Source organism: Nycticebus coucang, chromosome 7 (assembly GCF_027406575.1).
Source record: "Nycticebus coucang isolate mNycCou1 chromosome 7, mNycCou1.pri, whole genome shotgun sequence".
NCBI lineage: Eukaryota > Metazoa > Chordata > Mammalia > Primates > Lorisidae > Nycticebus > Nycticebus coucang.
In genome coordinates, this window is record NC_069786.1 from 15,863,976 (window position 1) to 15,888,463 (window position 24,488).

The window sequence follows — 24,488 nt, forward strand, 5'->3', positions numbered from 1 at the left end:
TTAATTTGAAAGGTATATGTACTAAAACATCTCCAGAGTCAGTTTTGTTTTCTTGTGGGAAATACCTCATACACACACACACACACACACACACACGCACATGTTTCAATTGGGAAGAAACTCAGTAAGAACTCTTTTTACTTGTTTGAACTATATTGCATTATGTAAGAGTTCTTGTATTAATATATAATCATTGAGCAGGGGAGAAGTAATAACTGTTCTCTCCTGTGGTCAATTAGTTCTATTAATTTTAGTTCAATTTTTATGGATTTACTTGTGTTTTGATCCATTCAAGCCATTTTTAGCATTTGCAATTAGTATTTTTTTCATTGCTGGAAAATGGAAGTAAACACCAGCCTTTAGAGTACTTTGTTTTTCTGTGCATATTTTGGATGTTTGACTATGAGCCATGTAGATTTCCCCCATTGCTAGTAAAAGCCATCAGATATTTTGGTCTGATGATGTAGAAATGACCCTTCAGAAACACTGATGAGTTTTCAGCCCAGAATTAACCTCTTCAAAGAATGAGACTGGGGTGGTGCTGTGGCTCAAAGGGGTAGGGCACCAGCCCCATATGCCGGAGGTGGTGGTTTCAAACCCAGCCCTGGCCAAAAAAAAAAAAAAAAAGAATGAGACTGGAGTATTCAGATTCTTTGATCATTTCCTAAGAATTCTACTTCTTATTCCTGATTATGTCCCACAACAAAACTAAAAAAAACACTAAATACCTGAAATATAATTCTACTGAGAATTTGTGATTATTACTACTTAGGTTGACACATGACATCTTTGCAAATGTATAGCTTTAAAACTGATAATCCTTTTCCAAACTTCTAGAGTCCAGACACATGAGGGAAGACATGGAGTACATAGGCCTGGACTCAGGTACCATGCGAGACAGCTTCTGCTGCTGGGCGTGTAGTTGGGATAGGCATTGCTAGAGCTCGCTTCTCTGAGCTTCCTACTTGCCTCTGCCCTTTGGTGACTCCTTAGTATTTTAATTTCTAGTCCCTGTTCCCCACCCTCACCTCCTTTTGCTAGGACTTTCTTTCAAGAAAAGGAATTCTTAACAAGATAAAGGGTGGCTAAAATAAAAAACAAAAATTACTCTTTCAACTGTGGCACGACCTTGGGTTGCCCTTCTGTGTGTTGTTTTCCAAAGGCAAAACCACGTTATTCTGCGCTGAGCTAATTTCAACATAAGGCACTCTTACTTGCTTCAGACTCTGCTTTGCTGTTGAACTTGTTTCCTGTTTAATTTTGTTTTAAATTGTACTTTTGCTTTTTTAGTAGCTAATAACATTCTGCTTTTTAATTTTTTGAATGTTACTAACTGTTCCCTGTTATCCCTTCCCTTGTTTTTTAATTTGCTTAAAGATGGTACTACCACTAAAGCAGAGGGTAAGCGGTTTGTTTCTGTGATTGAGGTGTGTCTCACTTTTTCTGGTCCTCTGTTCTCGCCGAGTGTTACCCAGTGCCCACTTGTCCTCACCAAGGTCCCTGCATGAGATGTTGCACGCTGTTTTCCCCACCTCTCTTCTTCATTCTGTCTCCTCTGGATCTTTGCCTTACCTCTACCTGCCTTTTCCCTCCCTTTCTTCAGTCGTGTTCTTGTGAATTTTGGCACTGACATATGCTGTGTGTGGTTTTCAATGCCGAGTCCACACTCTGGGGAGGAGCATTGATGTCACATTGTGTGCTGCCGTCCTCATGGACTGCTGGTCTTGGGCTTTATTACTCTTGAAGCTCCACCTTAGCTTTTGTTTCCTTTTCTTTCCTTTTGTGCTTTTGTGGGCTTCTCAGGATTTGCCTTTCCTGTTTAAAAAATAAATTTCAATGTCATTTATTCAGATTAAAGGCTGGTAAAGGTTTTCTACCAGGTAATATAAAGAAATCTCAAAAATATTTTTCTCTCCCTTAAAGGTACTACTGAATTGTTTGATGCCATTTTTTTTTTATTGTTAAATCATAGCTGTGTACAATAATAGTGCAATCAAGGGGTACAATGTGCTGGTTTCATATACAATCTGAAATATTCTCATCAAACTGTTCGATGTAGCCTTCATGGCATTTTCTTAGTTACTGTATGTAGGCATTTGTATTCTGCATTTAGTAAGTTTCGCCTGTACCCATTCTAAGATGCACCGTAGATGTGGCCCCACCCACTTCCCTCCCTCCATTTTTTATTTGTCTCATCAGCGCATGACCCATTCTTTCATTTACTCCCATCCATCCACTCATCAGCCATGAATTAAATGCTTACTAGGTGCCACATTCTATACTACACACCAAGGATAGCAATGGTGAAAGAAATAAACATAGCTAGAGCCACTTTATTTCCTTTTTATGCCATTTCAGACTCTTTCTTTTTGTATTACCTTTGACTTTTAGATTTCTTTCATTCTGCAAAGGTCTTTGATTAGCACATGTCAGGCATTATCATTCCTTTGCAAAGTCTGTAGACAGAAAGTAATAGGATAATGCTTCAAGTGATTGGAATTTAGAGGAACCTTCACTGCTTGAGTGAATTAGACTACCAACCCTAAAGATAATTACTTAACAATTAGAAAAAATTAGGTTATTTTTATGTATTATTTAGCATGCAAAGTGTACTGGGTTTTAGCTTTTTGATGTGTGCAGTTTAGTAATCTGTGTATCACTTCCTGAGGGACTTATAGAATTGTGTAAGCCCAAGAGTTAGAGGTTGCTGTGAGCTGTGTGACATCATGGCACTCTACCCCAGGGCGGTACAGTGAGACTCTGTCTCTACAAAAAAATATAAAAAAAATAAATAAATAAAAAATAAACATAGTCCCAAGACCAATGTTTCTTAAACTTAACATTATAAAAATTATCTGTATGCTTGCTTACACTCCCTGTAAAAAAAGAAGCCCTAGGTCCTTTTGAAAGGTGCCAGAAAATCTGAATTTCCAACAAGCCTCACTGGATTATTAGGGTTGGGCAAGTTTGTGAAATGAAAAGATGGACAAGAAACTTCTGTCCTCGGGCGGCGCCTGTGGCTCAAGGAGTAGGGCGCTGGTCCCATATGCCGGAGGTGGTGGGTTCAAACCCAGCCCTGGCCAAAAAACACACACACACACACACACACACAAAAGAAACTTCTGTCCTCTTGAGGACCTGATAGCTGAAGGCTGAGGCTGGTATAATTACAAAGCTGTTTGATTGATGATTTCTTCTTCTTTTTTTAGGCTGATACAAGTAATTTTATGTTTCTTCTTCCCAAAGAAACAATCATAAGTGTTTCTTCAGCCTAGCAGGAAAGGTAATAGAGTGGAAAAGAATAATGCAGGTGAAATGGAAAGGAAATATATGGGAAATTATTTTTTTTCCCAGAATGCCCTGATTTCGTATATAACAGAGCTGTTATTAGTCTGTTGTTCTACTCAGCCCAAAGAATTTTTTTTTGAGACAGAGCCTCAAACTGTCACCCTGGGTAGAGTGCTGTGGCATCATAGCTCACAGCAACCTCCAATTCCTGGGCTTAAGCGATTCTCCTGCCTCCACCTCCCAAGTAGCTGGGACTATAGGCACCCACCACAACGCCTGACTATTTTTTGGTTGCAGCCGTCATTGTTGTTTGGTGGGCCCGGGCTGGATTTAAACCCACCAGCTCAGGTGTATGTGGCTGGTGCCTTAGCTGCTTGAGCCACAGGTGCTGGGCCAAAGAATTTTTAACCTTTTTTTTCTTTTTATACATTTTATATCCCCCGCCCCCAAGGTCAGAATTGTCCTCTCAATTATTTGTAAGGGACTAACTCACTTTTTGGTTCTCTTTCTGGTAGGAAAAGTGGAATGATGTGTGGGCTCTTGTTTTTTTGTTGTTTTTCTTTTTTTAAGACAGAGTCTCACCATGTCACCCTTGGTAGAGTGCCATGGTATCGCAGCTCACAGCAACCTCAAACTCTTGGGCTTCAGCAATTCTCTTTCCTCAGCCTCCCAAGTAGCTGGGACTACAGGTGCCTGCCACAATGCCCGGCTATTTTTTTTGTTGTAGTCATTGTTATTTAGCTGGCCCAGGCCGAGTTTGAACCTGCCAGTCTCCGCGTATGTGGCTGGTGCAGTAACCACTGTGCTATGGGTGCCAAGCCTTGTTTTTTCTTTTGTAACAAAGTCTCACTCTGTTGCCCAGTTTAGAGTGTCATGGTGTCAGCCTAGTTCACAGCAACTTCAAATTCCTGGGTCCAAGCATCCTTCCTTCCTCAGCCTCCTGAGTAGCTAGCTGGGAGTATAGGCACCTGCCACAACACCCAACTAGTTTTTCTATTTTTAGTAGAGATGGGGTTTCACTCTTGCTTAGTCTGGTCTTGAACTCCTAAGCTCAAGGGATCCTCCTGCCTTGGTCTCCCAGAGTGCTGGGATTACAAGTGTGAGCCACCTTGCCTGGCCTCGCCCTTGTTTTTGTAAAGAGCATAAACTCTTATAATAGAGAAACTTGCTGAAGGGGCACACACAGGCTCCTGGGTGTTAGCGTCTATGTGGGGCTGTGCAGGCTGTGGCAACATTGGCCAGAGCCTTGGGTCAGGACACACATCCCTAGGAGACCTGTAATTTGAAAACTTGGAGGCTGTCATGTTAGTTCAGCCATGAAACTTACAGAACCAGTGATGTTTAGAAAAGCCACTAGTGGTCATTAAGAAAAACTGGGGCACCTTGTCAGTATAAATTTCCCACCTGCATTTTTGGAATCATTATGGTCCTTTAAAAAATTTGTTAATGTCTGTTAAATACTTTAGCTTCTAAGACAAGAAGAAATAGGTACTTTCTTCATTATAAGGCAAAGACATGATTTTGAATCAGTTGTTGGATTCTCTAAATTATTGTTATCAGACAACCCAAGGAATTTTTAACTTTTTTTTCTTTTTATCAATTTTATAACCTTAAGCAAAGTTAGAATTGCCCTTTCAATTATTGTGCAAGGCACTAACTCTCTTTTTGGTTCTCTTTCTGGTAGGAGAAGTGGAATGATGGTGGATGCTCTAAATTAAAATGCAGGCAACATATTTGAATTCTAGACACTATTACAATAATTATGGAGAAAATAATTTAAGATTTAAGATTAAATTAATTTAAGATTTATTTATTATAAATATTAAAGCAATTCTTTTAATACTTGTGACTAAAAAATAATTTTTGTAAAGAACTAAAAATTCAAATTTGGGGCAGCAGTTTATTTTTAGGTTATCTTTCAGTATTTACATTCAGTGATTTTGGGGATTTGGATGAAAGAAACATTGGTTTTTGCACATGGTTTTTGTTTATGATTAGATGTCACGTAAGTGAATGCATTCTCAGACTTTAAAAAAGACTAATATGCATAGGAAAAGCCTATTTTTTCCAAATGCATAACTATAAATGAAAAGTTACAATGCTTGGATGGTACTGACAGCTAATTGATAGTTTCAGGGAATAGATAATCATATTTTTTAAAGATATATTAAAAAGCTCATGCCAATTTAACTTTTGGCGATTTTAATTAAGATTACATAATAAAGCTATGTACCCTTGTCAGTTCTTCAGGATAAAACTTAAATTTTAGTTTAATTTTACTCGGAAAAAATATTTGGTATTGCTATCTAAGAACTGTGAATTTTAAGTAATTGGTCTTGTTACACAATGGAAAATTATATATATAGAAGTAAAAGAGTGTTAAACATCTTTTACATGTCTTTTAAAAACATGAAGGAACCTGTTCTTTGGGGTGTAGTAGTTCTTAGTAGCAGAATTTACAAGTAATTGAGTTCTCCAATTTTAGCTTTAACAAAAATGCTGTGTGTGAGTAGAAGTTGGTTTACTTGTGCCCCCAAGCAATAAGCGATAAAACACATAATGGATTTATAATCTATAAATTGGGGATTGGTGCTAAAAAATTTAGAACCCAAGGAACAGATAAACTCTAGTTTTTTGAGGCTATCTAGTGGTCTTTCAGTTGTTGTAGGCTAACATGGAGATAGGAAACCATGCCTTCGAAGAAACCCAGTACACAGGTTTAATTTCCTGTTTGTGATTGAAAAAGAACTTTAGCAGCAGTATTAAAAAGCCAGGAAATGTGATGCAGATTGAAGGCTTTGTACTCCTCTTACAATTCTTTGCGTTCCTTTGGGTCTGCTTTTCTCTGGTTAGGTTTGTTTGTTTGTTAATATGTCTCTTTGTTCCTCTAGAATTTTTTTGTTGTACAGTTCTCTGTCTCATATTTACTTATGCTGACTTTTTTCCCCTTTTCACATCCATTTACTTTCTGTTTGTTGCTTAATAGATCAGGGTGTCCCAAAGATCTCTCTATATACAAAAATTAATAAACTCATATTTTATATGTTTTTCTTTTTTAATTTTTATATTTATATATCAGCATGTGGAGAAATATTTTGTAAATATTTTATAAAACTTGGTGATGAATATTTTATAAATAAAGATACATATAAGCTACAGTTTCCCATTTTCCCTTGGTACATATATATGGTGACCTTTGGGACACCCTGTAGAAGTGAAGTATACTTTTACTGTTTGTTGAATTTATTGAAAATTTGTTTTTTTTAAAGATCACAGAACATTTTATTTAAAAACATACACAGGTAGTTACAGTAATGTTGCCATCTCAATGGACTGGAAACAAAATGAAACAAAAGATATTTCTCTTTATGAAATAAATAGATATTTGAGTATTACAAAGAAGAGGCCTTTTAAACTTCCCCAAAATTAAGGAAAATTCAAAACCAGCAAGAAAACCAAAAACTAGAGTGACAAGCTTGAACCCATTTTTAATTCGGGGCCTTGAGGGCTTAGTTATTAATGTAAGTCAGCAAGGCAAACACAAAACAAGATGTTCAGGGCGGCTCCTGTGGCTCAAAGGAGTAAGGCGCCAGCCCCATATACTGGAAGTGGTGGATTCAAACCCGGCCCCAGCCAAAAACTGCAAAAAACCCCCCAAAAAACAAAAAAGCATGATGTTGAGTTTACCCAGGGTGAAAGTTAATGCATTAAGCCAGGATTATCCAGGGGCTGTTAATTTGTAAAAAGATAGACTAATGATAGAGGAAAAAAGGTCTTTATTTTCAAATTGGCAAGATATTTGTCTTGACTTTGTCCTAGACAAGGGAAAAAAAAGAATCTTCCATAATTTGTAAGTAAGTACAACTTGTGCTTTCAAATTTACGTTACCTGTGGTGTCTAGAAAACTCCAAGCTCATGAATTAAATTAAATGGTCTCTAACAGGAGTAAACATTGAACTTCTGTAGAGGAACTCCTCAATTTTTATTCCTCAGGATTCCCTCAGATTAAAATCAGCAAAATATGAGCTGATAGTTCCAGATTACATCCATCATGAGTGAGAGGCAAGAGAAAGACTAAAAACAGAATGCACCCTTAAGGACTTGTGGATTTGTTATAGAATATAAAATAACTTTATTTAAAGTGTTTTAAAAAATTTGTATTTTCTAGTAATATGACCTATGACAATTTAAGTTTGCAAAGTTACCACCGTGCACAGTTCTGACAAAAACATTGCAAAACTTTGAATTGTGTTGAATCGTGCATCAAAATCATAGGCCAACTGTGGGAAATATAGCAGACCAAGTAAACACTGATAGAGAAACAGGCTCGACACCCATAGCTCAGTGGTTAGGGATCCAGCCACATATATCGGGATTGGCAGGTTCGAACCTGGTCTGAGCCTGCCAAACAACAACGACATCTGCAACAACAAAAAAAACAGCTGGGTGTTGTGGCGGGTACCTGTAGTCCCAGCTACGTGGGGGGCTGAGGCAAGAGAATTGCTTGAGCCCAAGAGTTTGAGGTTGCTGTGAGCTGTGACACCACGGCACTCTACCAAGGGTGACGTAGTAAGGCTCTGTCTCCAAAAAAAAAAAAGGGCATTGATAGAGAAACAGGAAAATCTTACTGAAAATCACACCAGCTCACATGGCACTGTCTGTGTATTGGAACACTCGCCCCACTCACCTGAAGATGAAGGAAAATATTGAAAGGAAGACATTTTGATGACATTCGGGACATCAAGGATAATATAACAATAGTTCTGATGGCCATTCCAGAAAAGGGGTTTTAAAATTGTTTTGAAGGGTAGACTAGGTGCTGGTATGTGCATAGCTTCCCTAGGGGAGTACTTTGAAGGGGACTGTAGTGATACTACGAGGTAGACAGCAATTTTTCTAGGACAAGTTCATGGGCTTAATTGTCAGACCAGTGTAGATGCCTTGTGTTCTAATTTTCTAAATATGCAAAATAATGCCATATGTTTCTTGGTCGTGAAAGTATATTTACAAAGTAAGAAACACAAGAAAATGCTAAACACTGGGTTGAGGATTGTGTTATCAAATGGTGAGGGAAGGTAGTGGATACAAGGGGGTTGGTAAAGAAATTTTTTTTTGTTTTTTAACCTGAGTGGACATAAATGTTCATTTAAAAATATTTTTGTGACCTAAATATACATTACATTTGAAATAAATGTATAAAATCAGTGTCCGCAAATCAGTAGCCTTTGTATATGTCTATAACAACCAAGATGAGAAGCTAATCAAGGATACAGTTCCCTTCACAGTAGCTCCAAAAAAATGAAATACCTAGGAATATTCCGAACAAAAGAAGTGAAGGACCTCTACAAAGAAAATTAGAAAACCCCAAAAAAGAAATAGCAGAAGATATTAACAAATGGAAGAATCAACGTTGTCAAAAATGTCTATACTTCGCAAAGTGATGTACAGATTTAATGCAATCCCCATTAAAATCCCGTCATCATACTTTTAAGATTTAAAAAAAAATAATTCTTTATTTGGTGTGGAACCAGGAAAAAACCCCGTATAGCCAAGGTGATTCTTAGTAATATAAACAAAGCGGGAGGTATCATCCTACCAGATTTGAGGCTGTACTACAAGGGCATAGTGATCAAAACAGCATGGTATTGGCACAAAAATAGAGACATTGACATTTGGAACGGAATAGAAAACCTTGAAATGAAACTAACATCTTACATCCACCTATCTTTGATAAACCAAACAAGAGCATTGAATAGGGGGGAAAAAATCCCTATTCAATAAATGGTGATGGGGGCGGCACCGTAGATCAGTGGGCAGGGCGCCAGCCACATACACCCAGGCTGGCAAGTTGGAACCAGACCCAGGCCTGCTAAAAACAATGACAACTGCAACAAAAATATAGCCACGTGTTGTGGCGGGCACCAGCTACTTGGGAGGCTGAGGCAAGAGAATTGCTTAAGCTCAAGAGTTTGAGGTTGCTGTGAGCTGTGACGCAATAGCACTCTACCAATGGCGATATAGTAAGACTGTCTCAAAAAAAAAAAAAAATGGTGATAGGAGAGCTGGATAACAACACATAAAGAACTGAAACTGGACCTGCATCTCTCACCACTTACAAAAATTGATTCTTCAAGGTAGATAAAAGATTTACATCTAAGGCATGAAACAATAAATATCCTCAAAGAAAAGTGTGGGGAAAACACTTGAAGATACTGGCCCAGGGAAAGATTTTATGAGGAAGACTTTTTTTGCAACAAGAAAAATAAACAAATGGGACTTAATTAAACTGAAAAGCTTCTCTTTATGGCTAACGAAACAACAACCAAAGCAATAGACAAACTTCAGAATGGGAAAAGATATTTGCGTATTATGAACTGGACAAAGGCTTGATAACTAGGATTTACAGAAAACTCACGTTAATCAACAAAAAAAGAGCCAACAGTCCCATAGATCACTAAGCAAGAGATATGAACAGAACCGTCTCTAAGGAAGACAAACAGCTAACAAACATGAAAAATGCTCCTCGTTCCTAATCATCAGATAAATGCAAATCAAAACCACCCGGAGATACCACCTAACCACAGTGAGAGTGACCCACATCACAAAGTCTCAAAGCGGCAGGTGCTGGCATGGATGTGGAGAGAAGGCAACGCTTTTACACTGTCGGTGGGACTGCAAACTAATACAACCTTTTTGAAAGGAAGTGTGGAGAATCCTCAAATAACTCAAAGTAGACCTCCCATTTGATCCTGCAATCCCATTATTAGGCATTCACCTATAAGGAAAAAAATCCTTTCATCATAAGGACATTTGCAGTAGACTGTTTATTGCAGTTCAATTTACAATCGCCAAAACGTGGAAACAGCCTAAATGCCCACTGACCCAGGAATGGATTAACAGGCTATGGTGTATGTACACCATGGAATACTATTCAGCCACTAAAAAAGATGGAGACTTGGATGGAGGTGGAACACATTATTCTTAGTAAAGCTTAACAAGACTGGAAAAGCAAGAATCCTGTGTACTCAATTCTAATATAAAGGCAGTAGATGAGCTAATACAAGGGGTGGGGTAAGGAAATGAGGGAGAAAGAAGAGGGGAGGAGGATAGGGGGTCATGTGAGGATAGGTCACGCATCTTGGGAGCAGAACACAATTATCAGAGAACTTTAGCAAATGCAATCAGTGTAACCTACTTCTTTGTACTCTCAATGAGTCTCAAACCAAAAAAAAAGTCAATTTAAAAAAAGCAATAAATTAATTAAAATCAGTTTTTTTCATGTTCACTTTGCCTGTGTGACTACCTTGATTTAGCATAATGACTTCCATAGGACTCACTCATAGTCTAGCCAGCCAGCCAGAAACGGTATCCTCATCTGTTAAATAAGAATATGGTAATTACTTCATATGTTGTTGTAAGGATTCTGATCTGACAAATGTATTATTATTAGAGTAAATGGCATAGCTTTTCATTGTACCATAGCTTGTATAATGTGTGTATAATTCTTAAACTATCATTAAAAGGCATTGATTGCTTCTAGTTTTAATATTTTTTAAAATGCTGTACTTTTATTGTTCTTTACCTTCCTTTCTTGGGCATTTTTAAGCTTTAGGATTCGTTTTCTGCATTGCCTTTCTGCAGGCTTTATCACATCTAGCGGTAGATGTGATAGCGAGCAATATAAAAGCCAGCAGGAATTCAAATTGGTTTGTTTTCTCTTCAGATAGCTATTCTGATTCAATTATGACAGAAGAGCATTTTGTGCTCTCTTCAAAGCAAAGAAGCCTTGCATTTTAAAAAAAGGTTAATTCCCAGTCATACTAGTTTGATTACAAATGATTTTGTTTTTCTAAGTTCATTTTATTTGTATGGCTTCATGGTTTAATAATGAAAGTTAATAATTTTTTTCATAACTACTTATAACATTGAATTATTTTAGGCCTTCCTTTCTCTTGCTGTTCCTAATATAGATTGCTTTTAGCTTTATCTTTTACAGCCTAGAAACTTACTGACATACCTGCTTTAAAATAGAAATTTAATGCTACATATAAAAACACATTCACTGGGGAGCTATCGCTTTTCTGATTGCTAAGTTAAGAAGGTGGAGTTTGGGGGGGGTTGTTGTATTATTCTTTTTTCTATAATATTTTTCTTACATTGACAGAATTTTCTTTCCTGTTTCTGAGAATTTGTCAGATTTGTGGAAAAATTGTCAAGTAGATAAAACTTCATCTGAAAATATTAACGTGCTAAAATAAGTGACGCCTCAGTACCTGCAGTCCCATGGCTTCCTCTCAGGAGTTCCTACTGTGTCTGTAGGACACGTGTGTCAGATCAGACACACACATGTGTGAACATACAGGGAGACGTGTCAGACTCATAATGGGGAGGACCTGGCTCACGTTTCAGTTCCTGCTCCCCGTTTGTTGGCCTAGTCAGCACCCCTCCGTTGGGGTATGGGTTCTTTTCTTGAGTAGGTGACACTCACTGAAAATGTTATGGAAACACTGTTTTTCCTGTGTCCTCCAGGTCGCATCCGCACAAGAAGGCAAAGCTCTGGGAGTGCTACCAACGTCGCCTCTGCACCCTCTGATAATCGGGGCCGAAGCCGTGCTAAAGTTGTTTCACAGTCCCAGCGTAAGAAGTATATTTTATGCTCTTGGTTGCCTTAGTTTCAGTCAACAGCCCATTGTACAGTTGAACATTTTTCAATTGTTTACATTGACTTTAGGGGTAAAACTTATTTTTGTGGCTTTAAGATGCCATGAGTAATCTTATTGTTTATTGTGTAAACTTAGAAAATGGAGCATTCTAGCCATATTCTAGTTTCTTTTCCAGATGGTTTACATTTTGTATAGATAAGCATTAAACATTAAAATCTATTTTCTCTCCCTCTTTTGAGGGCTCTCAAATTGAAACGTTTTACCTGTTCCGTGACTCATTTTTTGTGTTGATAAGGAATTCTACTTGACATAATTCAAGAACAGTACTGGTCAGAAAACTATAAGAGCCGAATTCTTTGCATTGGCAAATAAGTAAATCCATTAAAAGCTCTCCACCTTTACTCCTCTGTTCTAACATTTGTAGCCTGCACCTCTCTTCTGGCTGGTGTGGGCTCTGGCTTTGCCTAGCTGCTCTTCCATGATTGCTTGTCTGTGTCTGTGAAGTCAGTTGGTTTATTGGCTGCAGGCGTGAAAGCAGCCACACTGGAGTGCATCTGATCATGCTTAGGGTCCACATTGGTGTCTCCCTTTGCGACTATACATTAAGGCAAAAGGCCTGCTTCCTCTCTGTGCATGTAGAGGAGAGCTGGGTGTCACAGTGCTCCTGGGCTTGGGAAGGAAGAGTCTTCATCACCAGGAGCTGGCTGCATGTGGTCCCTTAGCATAATGCTGGTGGCTGGCATGCGTTTGTCTCCCTTGTGGCCCCAAGAGGTATCTGGTTTTTATAGAGAGCACTGAGTCTGCAGTCAAACCTTAGGAGTTCTCTTAGTATTGGGAATGCCTTTTTCAACTCCTTCTGAATTTAAATTCTTTACCATGCTACCTTGATAGCTGTAGTCTTTATGTTAAACAGACTTATATCCTTTTTGCAAAGAAAGCCAAAGATCAAATTACTACAGCCTTTAGTGAGGCTGCAGAGCCTTTTTTGGTGTAGATTGTGTGTGGTACACTGCAAGCAAGGGCTTCCATGTCAGACAAATCTGGGTTTGCATCTTGGCTCTAGTGTGATACTGGGTTTGTCTTATATTAAGAGCCTTTGTTTCACTGTCACTAAATTGAGTGGTAACAAGTTCCACTGTCAAGGGGCTTATATGGGGATGTAGTGAAAATCATGTGCCTAGTCTGTGATGAACAGGAAATGGAAGCAAGTTGTCCAGCCACAGTTGCTTCAGGTCAGCAGACTCCTACCTGAGGTTGAGCAGCCTTAACATTCTTCTCCTTTCCTCCTGTCTACTTTAGTAGGGTCAGGAAAGAAGGTTAGCGATGGATTTATACAATGAGGAATATGAGTAAGGATAAAGTGAGCCCTTTACATCCCCAAGAATGGCTTATTTACTGTAGACTTTTCATTCAGATCCAGGGTGTAGATGTAGCCCAGAAGCTTCTGCTTTAGAAACAACATCCTGGGTCTGGTTGTTTTCTTGAACCCTAGTGAGCCTTGGAGGCACAGAAAGGTAAAATGCTATGGTCATGACCTCACCAACATGGGTCAAATCTTACTGCAGAGGAATTCTTGGCAAAAAGTGTTTATGTGTCAGAATAGACATACTGAAATTGAGTTAATTAAAAAATGTCTGAACCATTAACTGTGCAGTGTTTTTTCTTTATACTGAGGTTGAAAGTTGAACAGTGTTTTGTATTTCTTTGTTACTGTTTGCTGTTTATCAGCATTGGCTTCTTCAAGATTCCTTGTCCTAGCTGGGTCAGCACTGTATTTTTCTATATATATTGCAAGTTTTAGGAATCCAAATGTTACCTTTGCTTTAGTAGGTGTGAAGATTAAAAGTTCCTTCTTTAGTAGAGTGAAGGTGATGATAGAGCTTTAATTTCATCCATCTTACAGAAGTACTATACCTGGCCTTGGGACTCTACTTTAAAAACTCTTCAGTTTTAGTTCGGCGCCTGTAGCTCAAGCAGTTAAGGCACCAGCCACATAACACCAGAGCTGGTGGGTTCAAATCCAGCCTGGGCCTGCCAAACAGCAAAGACAATTATAACCAAAAAATAGCTGAGTGTTATGGCAGTCCCCTGTAGTCCCAGCTAATTGGGAGGCTGAGGCAAGAGAATCGCTTAAGGCTCAGAGTTGGAGGTTGCTGTGAGCTGTGATGCCACAGCACTCTACCCAGGGCAACAGCTTGAGACTCTGTCTCAAAAACAAACAAAAAAAACCTCTTCAGTTTTATTTTACTCACCGCAAAGGGAGACCACACCAAACATTAGCAAATGATCAAGCCTGCACCTTAAGCTTATACCTAAGTTAAATATGTTTTTTAAATTATTTTAATAAGAGGTAAATATAAATATTTTTTGTATATTACAAATGTAGATACACTAATATTCATAGTTCCTGGTTTAATAATAAGTAGATTTCATTAATATTAGATTTAGGTCTCTTAATAATTGGTATACAAGGGTGGCACCTGTGGCTCAAGGAGTAGGGCACCGGCCCCATATGCCATAGATGGCAGGTTCAAACCCAGCCCCGGCCAAAAAAAACTGCAACAAAAATAAATAAATAAATAGCCGGGTGTTGTGGCGGGCGCCTGTAGTCCCAGCTACTCGGGAGGCTGAGGCAAGAGAGTCGCTTAAGCCCAGGAGTTGGAGGTTGCTGTGAGCTGTGTGATGCCACGGCTCTCTACCGAGGGCCATAAAGTGAGACTCGGTCTCTACAAAAAAAAAAAATAAATAAATAAATAAAATAATTGGTAACACAAGGTCTGACAGTTAAGTTTGTGAATTCATCCTGGAAAAAGTTCTACATACCTTGTTGCTGAATATCAATATGGACACCTTTGAAGTACTCCCCTTAGAAAAATATTCACTAAAGGGCGGCGCCTGTGGCTCAGTCAGTAGGGCGCCAGCCCCATATACCGAGGGTGACGGGTTCAAACCCGGCCCCGGCCAAACTGCAACCAAAAAATAGCCGGGCGTTGTGGCGGGCGCCTGTAGTCCCAGCTACTCGGGAGGCTGAGGCAAGAGAATCGCTTAAGCCAAGGAGTTGGAGGTTGCTGTGAGCTGTGTGAAGCCACAGCACTCTACCAAGGGCCATAAAGTGAGACTCTGTCTCTACAAAAAAAAAAAAAGAAAAATATTCACTAACACCAATGCCTGGTCCAGCCTTCAAAGCTATTTTGGAACTTTTTCTGGAATGACTTTCAGAGTTGTCATCATATGGCACACAAAAACACAACAATACTGAACGCCACTGAGCAGGATACATTGACGCAAACACATCTGTGAGACACTGATATACCAAGGTCATGAAACCTTCCTGAGTTGTTTGTGCAGTACTGCCGGTGTACGCACATAGTGGCGAGTTCATGAACTTAACTGTCAGACCTTGCATGATGATAGCTCTGATGGTCCAGAAAGAGTTCCAAAATTGCTTCGAAGGGTGGACTAGGCACTGGAGTTGGTGCATAGCTTCCCAAGAAAAATACTTTGAAAGTGACCATATTGATATCAGTGAGATACATACCACATTTTCTAGGATGAATTCATGAACTTAATTGTCAGACATTATATTTTTAATATTTTAGGATTAAGGAAAGTCATATGACATTCAGATAAAACTAATAGCATTTTCTTTCACTTCATTGATGTTTATGGAGCACATACTATGTGGTAAGCACTGTTGAAGATGGTAGTGATTTACGGATCATTAAGTTCCGATCACTTCCCTCACGTTGCTTAATGCAAGAAAATAGCTGTGGTCTGGGAGTTCAGGGTTGCTTGTCTTACTCTTCTCTGCATCTTTCTAAGCCTAGCACATGTAGGTTCTTTAGTTTTATATGAACAGATCTGAAATAAGTGCTAATGCAGGATGATGAGTGTAAAATAAACATAAGTACAGGGCGGAGGGGTAGGGCACCAGCCCCATATACCAGAGGTGGTGGGTTCAAACTCAGCCCTGGCCAAGTACAAAAACAGATTAGGAGGAACAGGTCCTAGAAAAAACAGGTATTTTACTAATGCATTTGTGAATGATGACATTTGTGCTGTGTTGCATGCTGACCTGCTGTATTGTGTTATTGTCTTTTAATCCACTTTTTGCCTGTCCTTTGGTCTGCTCTCATAATCAAGGATCCAGATCTGCTAATCCTGCTGGTGGTAAGCCATTTCTCTTCTTGCCTTTTTTGTTGGTTTGTTTTTTTGGCATTCTCCCTCACCCCATGTTCCCTGCGCAATGTTAATTTCTCTCTTCATTAGGAATGTAGTTAATTTTTCTGTATTTTTTCCTCTGTGTTTAAATTCTAGAGTTTGAAATGGATTTCTTTTCTACTTATACATAGCTAAGTAGTTTGTGTGCTCAAATTTGGTGGGCAAAATGAATAGGTCTTGAGACAAATTCTTTATGGTACTATGTTTTGCTGATTTTACAATGATTTTTCACTTTAGATTATAGTGAAATCATTAAAAAGTATTGCGTTTTGTGAGTAGTTGCCTAAGTGATTCATTTGAATGATGATTGTTTTGATACATATTATTTTAAAATTATATATACATATATATGTGTGTTTGTGTGTGTGTATGTATGCGTGTGTGTATATAAAATTTCCAGGTAAGTATTTTAAGATTTTTTTTTTCTTCTGGGTTCTTCTATTCTAGTGCAACAGATGTATGTTTTACGTTTTAGAATTTTATTGCCTTCTCTATTTAAGATGATTTAAGTAAATGACTGCCATTTACATGTATTGGCATGATGTTTAAAATTTTGCTATTGTCTCAAAGAGAATTTTGTCTCACACAAAAAATGATTATTTAGCTATCTAGCTGCTTAGCTATTTATAAAAATTGGCCTTATTATCTGTTTTTAGTTTACAATTTTGTATGCTTCTCAGAGAACCTGGTCTATGTTTCAACTTTGGCACATTTTTTGAGATTTGCTTTGTGGTACTTCACATAGTTGGGCTTTATAACATTTGTGTGTGTGACAGTAAATAAAATATGTGTTCTGTTGTGGGAAGTGTGTATGTATACATAATATATATATACAAAATACACACAATTTTGACTGTTCAATTTCTATGTGATGTATTAGTCTTTCATTAGTTGTTAGTCCTACATGGTCTATTAATAGTTATGGCTTTATCCATTTCTCCCTATATTTTTAGTATTTTATTTTATAGTTCAGAGCTGTGTTGTTTGGAGCATAAAGGTTCGCAATTATCATATCTGTGGACATTGATCTTTGGCCTTTTTAAATGCTGTATTTTATTTTTTTCTTTTCTTTTTCTTTTTTTTTTTTTTTTTTGAGACAGAGTCTCAAGCTGTTGCCCTTGATAGAGTGCTGTGGTGTCATAGCTCACAGCAACCTCAAACTCTTGGGCTTAAGCGAATCTCTTCCCTCAGCCTCCTGTAGCTGGGACTACAGGTGCCTGCCACAATGCCCGGCTAATATTTTGTTGCAGTTGTCATTGTTGTTTTAGCTGGACCCAGCTGGGTTCAAACTCTCCAGCCTTGGTGTATGTGGCCAATCCCCTACCCACTGAGCTATGGGCACCGCCTATTTTTTTTTCCAATACGTTGTTTCACTGTTACAAACAACAGATAGTTCAGTTTCATTTTATTTTTAAAAATCAGAGAATCTGTCTTTTAATAGATGAACTTAATTTATTTTGATTACTGATAAAAAGTCCATTCCCTATTCCCAAGGCTATTTTGTGATTTTTATTTACCAAGTTTCTAGTTATTTTATCCCTCCCCCCCTTTTCTTTCATTTTTGGTAGATTAATGGATATTTCTTATATCATTTTTTCTGATTCTTCAGAAATTTGATATAATTATCTTTCTTTTAGTAGTTACACATAACATTTTAAACTTTTATGGAATAAAAATCAAAATAATAAACATCTTTGTGGTCATTTGTATAGATTTGCTGTGTGTGGATCAGGGAAGCTACTGTTGATACTCAGCCTGATCTTTCAAATAAAAAAATTTATAGTGATTTTTCTAGAATTCCAACCAGTAATTCTTCTGAGTACAGATTTCTTACTGATTTTCAGTGATTGTTTATGCTCCTACATTAAAAAAAAAATTAGTACTATTGCCATCTAAAAATCTTATTTTTATGTAAAATTCTCTTAGTGTTTCATTCAAATTAATGTGTAAAAACTGGCTTCTGAAATCATTATAATTTCTTCCCTGATTTACATCTGTTATTTATTTTGCTTTTGCTTCATTTTTAGCGGGCAGCCGGTCAAGTTCCCCTGGAAAATTGTTGGGAAGTGGTTATGGTGGACTTGCTGGGGGTTCCTCAAGAGGCCCACCTGTGACACCGTCTTCAGAAAAGCGAAGCAAGATTCCCAGGAGTCAGGGATGTAGCCGAGAAACAAGTCCAAACCGAATAGGATTAGGTAAGGATTTTCAAAGATCTTGGAACACCACTCTCAGTTTAGGATTTTCAAAGCTCTTGGAACACCATTCTCAGCTTATTCTTGAACTGAGGCTGTCACCTTGCCTGTGTTAAGAAAACATTTTGTGTGTGTATGGATTATGGCATTTTGAGTGTTCAGTTAGAAAAATGTTTGGGGTTTACAGTTCAAATAATGGGAAGGAATTGCATCACTGTAGGTTTTGCTGTTATACAGTCATTTTGCAAACCATTGGAATTGGAGTAGCAGAGGTTTCCCTCGCTATAAGAAGCAAGTTTGCTTTTCATTTTCCTTTCCCTAATTAGCACTAAATAGCCATTAACCCATATAAATTTTCAAAGCAATTTTTAGGGTCCATATTTATTTTAATTTTGATCTTCTCTAACCCTAATTGGTGAAAATGTTATGATTAAAAATATATAGAGTTACTTTTGACATAACTTTGTTAATTTTGTTTAAACATGAAAGCTACCAATTGATTAAAAACCAACACATAATTTTTATTTTTGTGTCAGAATAATTTTTTGTAATAATGTGTGTATAATCATGTAAATTACTTTCAGCAACTTAAAGACCTTTCACTCTATTAAAACCTAATTTATGTCCTACCTTTTTGGTAAAATTTAGAAGTCTTTTGTGATATAATACAAAAAAGTCTAAATTCATACTCTTTAGCTTTATGACATCTTTATGTTTCAAGTGCAAAAATCTATTAATATAAAATCAGATTTATTATAATTCTTAAGACATGTTGGCTTATCTTATTCATTTATCTCCTCAGTAGTTTTACTTTAATGTTTACTGTGATATACTAGGCACTTTGTTAGGCCTGAGAATTAGAAGATGAATAGATTTGGATTCTGACTTCAGAGAGCTCATGATCTATTGAGAAGAGGGAGAACTGCAGGACAGTATGACATAACTGTGACAGAATGTTCTGTAATGTTACAGGCCTTTGTCCACCCACTTCTCCCTGATTTCTTGCAAACGGAGGCTTCCCAGAATAGGTCCTATTTTAGTGAAGGACGAAGTGGTATTAGCCAGGTGAGGAGGTGAGAGTGAAGATCAATCAGCATGTGCAGAAGCAGTCGGGGCAGAGGGAGGCAGAAATAATTCATTTGGCTGCCATAGAGAAAGTTTGTGAAGGTGGATAGGGGTTAAGGGAAGAGTAACTGGGAGAGTGCAGCTCATGAAAGTCCTTGAACGCCACCTGAACTATGAGAAGACAGGAACAGACATTTAACATAAGATTTGTTTTGAACTGTATATTGCCACGTATATTTCTACGTTGGCATCATATAGTGTGGCCTGTAAGCTTACAGGTCATTTAGGTATTGCTGTGGATACAACCAGAGAAAAGATCACAGCTGGGATATGTAAATGTCATATCTCATGTGTAACGTATGTATGTGTGGGTCTGATTTTGTTTGCAAAATGCATTTGATTTTAATCTAGGTGTTAGATTTCAGTTGTCCTTTTTTCCATAGTTAATTGTTAAGTTGATAGGATATCTTTATAATCCATGTTAGCTTTATATGTGTAGAAATATCTTTCCTGTTTTAGGATTTTTCTTTTTGTATTTATTAAAGATGGCATTCCATAGTCTTAACCGTGAAGTTTGCATTGAGTATAGCTGAAAAGATGGCATTTATGAGCTTTTCAAAGAGGTATTATAAAACACTAGTAAGAACTAAAGAGGAGACTCTTCTCTTCCAACAAGTTGTCTTTCTTGAAACATTATTTGAAGGTTATTTCCTTGATGCTCACTTAAGGGGATCAGTAATTTGTAAAGCTTTGAAGTCATACCTATAGTTCAGATTAAAGAAGAAAAGTTAAAACTTTTCACATGTAAGAATACCCACATATAGTGAAATATATGTCACTAAATTATATCTTTACAGTTTTTTCCGTAGTACTACTTAGAGATTCCATTTTATAGGGTGGCAGATATATTAGAGTTTTTCAGTAATAGATTTTATATTACTGTGATCATTTAGTACATGCTGGGTGTGTGCCTATGTTTCTAAACATTTGGTTCATTGTAAAGCACTTTTCAATATAAATGTTCGAAAGGGGGAGGAAAACTTTTTTTTTTCTTTTTTTTTTAAAGACAGAGTCTCAAACTGTTGCCCTGGGTAGAGTGCAGCTCACAACAACCTCAAACTCTTGGGCTGAAGCAATTCTCTTGCCTCAGCCTCCCAAGTAGCTGGGACTACAGGCGCCCACCACAATGCCCGTCTATTTTGTTGTTGTTGCAGTTGTCATTGTTGTTTTATCTGGCTGGGCCGGGTTCGAACCCGCCAGCCTTGGTGTATGTGGCCAGTGCCCTACCCACCGAGTTATGGGCACTGCCTCAAACAATTTTCAAGAATATTTTCTATAATCCCCAAACCAGTTAATTCAGTAGTTTTAATAAAAGCTAAACTAGGCTTGAAATTTGCACTGTGAATTTAATTCTAGTTATCAACAAATTATTTTTGGTATATTGTATATACTCTTTTTTTTTTTTGCAGTTTTGGCCGGGGCTGGGCTTGAACCTACCACCCTCGGTATATGGGGCCAACGCCATACTCCTTGAACCACAGGTGCCGCCCTATACCTCTTTTTGTTTGAAATCATGTTTCTTTTCTTTTCTTTTTTTTTTTTTTGAGACAGAGTCTCACTTTGCAACCCCCAGTAGAGCATCATAGCTCACATCAACTTCAGACTCTTGGGCTCAAGTGATTCTCTTGCTTCAGCCTCCCAAGTAGCTGGGACTATAGGTGCCCACCACAACAACACCTGGCTATTTTTGGAGCTAGGGTCTCATTCTTGCTCAGGTTGGTCTCGAACTTATGACCTTAGGCTATCTGCCCACCTTGGCCTCTGGGATTACAGGTGTGAGCCACCATGCCTGGCTTTGAAATCATATTTCTTAACTAACTTTTCTTTTCTTGTTTGTTTTAAAAATGAAGCCAAGGCAGTTCTTCTTTGGCATTTAAGATTTCATAAGCTAAATGGCCTATAATTTCTGTTAAATAACCAAGAAGCAGAATAAATTCCTGCTATTCTCTTTTTTCTTGGCAGTTTATTCTCTTGTAAGCTGTCCAATTGAGTAGAAAAACATGTTTGTAAATTGTTCCATTTCTGTGTGTTTAAAGATAATAAAGACTTTACAAATAATAAAGGCACATAAATCTCTAGCACTTAACAACCATTTTATGTTGGAAGCTTGCTTTTAGTTCATTTCTCCTACTCATCTTTTGAAAACGCTATGAAAAATTCATTTGATGTTTTTGCAGCTTACCTGCTATGTATATATATTTAGAATGTTTTAAGCTTTCCTTTTTTTTTTTTTTTGAGACAGAAGCTTACTCTATTGCCCCAGGCTAGAGTGCTGTGGCCTCAGCAACCTCAGACTCCTGGGTTCAAATGATTCTGCTGTCTCAGTCTCGGGAGTTGCTGGGACTACAGATGCCTGTCACAATGCCCGGCTAATTTTTCTATTTTTAGTAGAGACTTTGTCTCACTCTTGCTCAGGCTGGTCTCAAACTTCTGAGCTCAAGGGAGCCTCCTGCCTGGGCCTCACAGAGTGCTAGGATTACAGGCATGAGCCACCATGCCTGGTAAAGATTTCCTGGTTAAAAATACTTTGAAAGAATTAAATATTAATAATAATCCATTTCAGGCAGCGCCTGTGGCTCAGTGAGTAGGGCGCCGACCCCATATACCAAGGGTGGCAGGTTCAAACCCGGCCCTGGCCAAATTGCAACAAAAAATAGCCGGGTGTTGTGGTGGGTGCCTGTCGTCCCAGCTGCTGTGGAGGCTGAGGCAAGAGAATCGTCTAAGCCCCAGAGCTAGAGGTTGCTGTGAGCTGTGACACCATGGCACTCTACTGAGTGTGACAAAGTGAGATTCTGTCTCTAAAATAAATAAATAAATTAATTAATTAATTTCATTAAAATAAAATAAATAATAATCCATTTGAACTGGGAAATTAAATTTCTGTCCAAGAAGACATGAAAACATTTAGACCAGAGAGACATTTTATGTCTTTAGCTTCTGGTTGTTTTGTTAATCCTTTATACTTCTGAGTTTGGTTGAACCCTTCCTTAAAAGGTGAAAGTCAGTGGCGGCACCTGTAGCTCAGTAGGTAAGGGCACTAGCCACGTACACTGTGAGGCTGCTGGTTCGAACCTGACCGGGGCCAGCTAAAACATCAATGACAATTGCAACAACAACAAATAGCCAGGCGTTGTGGCAAGTGCCTGTAGTTCTAGCTACTTGCGAGGCTGAGGCAAGAGAATCGCTTAAGCCCAAGAGTTTGAAGTTGCTGTGAGCTGTGACACCATGTCACTCTACCCAGGGCAATAGCTTAAGACTCTGTCTCAAAAAAAAAAAAAAAGCTGAAAGTCAGGATTATCATTAAAAACTTAAAGATGGGGTAGAGTGTTCAAGAAATGAAAACCAATTAAATGGGTTTTAAGGCTTCCCAGCATTTCATGTAAGCACAAGACCGAAAAGCTGCCTAAGAATATTGCTTTTAAAGAATTCAGATGGCAAGTATGTTTTCATCAACTCTTCTTTATGCCTTTTACATAACATACTCTCAGAATGTTCAGTTTGGGCACTTAAAGATGACAAATTGATTTGGCATAATTTTCTTTTAGTTTTTGACACTTAGTCTATAAAAATCATTTATATACTTATTTTAAGTGCTCCTCGTAGATTAGTCTTTGAAAGTGGTGTTATAAGTGAGTGGGTGTTTTGGCTCTTGTGCTTTAAATTGTAACATATGAACTATTGATGTCACCACTAGAAGTACTTCAGTGAGGTTTAGGGTAACTATGAGCAAATTTTCACAAAATTGTAAAGAGAAATAATTCTTTTTCTGTATACTACTGTTGGTCATGTGTTAAAGGACCCAGTCAGCGTGAACGGGTGAATGAAGTATCCGGGTGAAATGCCCAAAGGGGAAACTTGTTAAGAAATTTTAATGTAGTGTTTTTTTAGATCATATGTTTATCCCTGTTAATGCTCTTTGGTGTCCTCACAAAGCAGACTTAGCTCAAAAAGAGCCTTTATTTCTTATTGTTGTCTCATGTACGTGAATTTAAAGGAGGAGGGCTGGGTAAAGAGTCAAATGTCATCAGGCAGGAACAATTAAGAAAATGCTCCAATAAGCATGCACTTATATGAAAAACTATCGGGACTATTTTTATTACCTTTTAATTATTTGTTTTGGAGCGGGCAATGAAATAAGACAAGATTTTCATGTGTGCCATTCAGTGGGGACTCAGAAGTACTTATGTACGTATGTAATCTCACTGTACCTTTCTCATTTAAGGGATGGGGGCTTTTTCTTGATCTTCATTTGCCTAAGGGGAGGCTGGGACCCAGGGAGACCAAGAGACTGGACCCAAGAGTTAGCAGAAGTCACTTCTGGAGAAGTCACTTCATGATTCAGATGTAGCATTGGCCCTCTAAGGATGAGCAGTTTTGCTTTGCACATTCTAGGAAACTTTTCCATTTTGGTAGCATCAGTGGATATGCCTTAGCTTTTTAAGGATTTAGAAAACTGCTCCTTTTGCCCTTATTGGAGCTGGATAGAACGTTACCAAGAATTGCCGATAAAGTAGCCACTACTACTTTGAGTGAAAACTCAGTGTTTTTCTGTCACTCTGGCAAAACTGAGGAGAGTTTAGGAGTTTCTAGTGAAGCTCTCATGAAGCTCTGGTTGGCCCGATTGCCTGACCTTTTCTGCCTGAGTAGTACACTTATCTGAGTATCACTTAAAAGCCTTCAGGGTTTAGCTCAACTGCCGCATTGAGCAGCTAAGCACGATAGGAAGTTGGCTTCATTTTTCACCTTTCACATTCTTTTTTTATCATGGAATTTCATGATTCTAGCTTATAAGGCACTGTTCAGTTGAACTGTACAAAAAATCTTAGCTCTGAAAAAAATAGGCTATGCTCATTGCAAAATAGAATAAGCATTTATTTTTACATCAGTGAATCATTGATGTGTTGATTTATTGTTACCAAAATTTCTGAGAAAGGTATTTCTGTCTAGAAGTTGCAGATCCTTTTAAGATGGAAAGGTACATTGTTCCTGTCAGCTATTA

At 38.0% G+C, this 24,488-nt stretch overlaps 1 protein-coding gene across 36 annotated transcripts in view; it reads left to right on the plus strand.

Moving 5' to 3' along the window:
- The window catches only part of CLASP1 (cytoplasmic linker associated protein 1), a 307,493-nt gene that overhangs the window by 191,739 nt on the left and 91,266 nt on the right, over window positions 1-24,488 (plus strand). For 15 of the 36 annotated variants that reach the window (XM_053596856.1, XM_053596855.1, XM_053596870.1 and 12 more), the window contains 5 exons: window positions 838-885; window positions 1,378-1,401; window positions 11,818-11,925; window positions 16,095-16,121; window positions 18,200-18,367. In XM_053596856.1, coding sequence (XP_053452831.1) covers window positions 838-885; window positions 1,378-1,401; window positions 11,818-11,925; window positions 16,095-16,121; window positions 18,200-18,367 — 375 coding nt within the window. The remainder of the gene's footprint in view (window positions 1-837; window positions 886-1,377; window positions 1,402-11,817; window positions 11,926-16,094; window positions 16,122-18,199; window positions 18,368-24,488) is intronic. The other 21 variants (XM_053596863.1, XM_053596883.1, XM_053596876.1 and 18 more) reach the window with 5 other exon arrangements.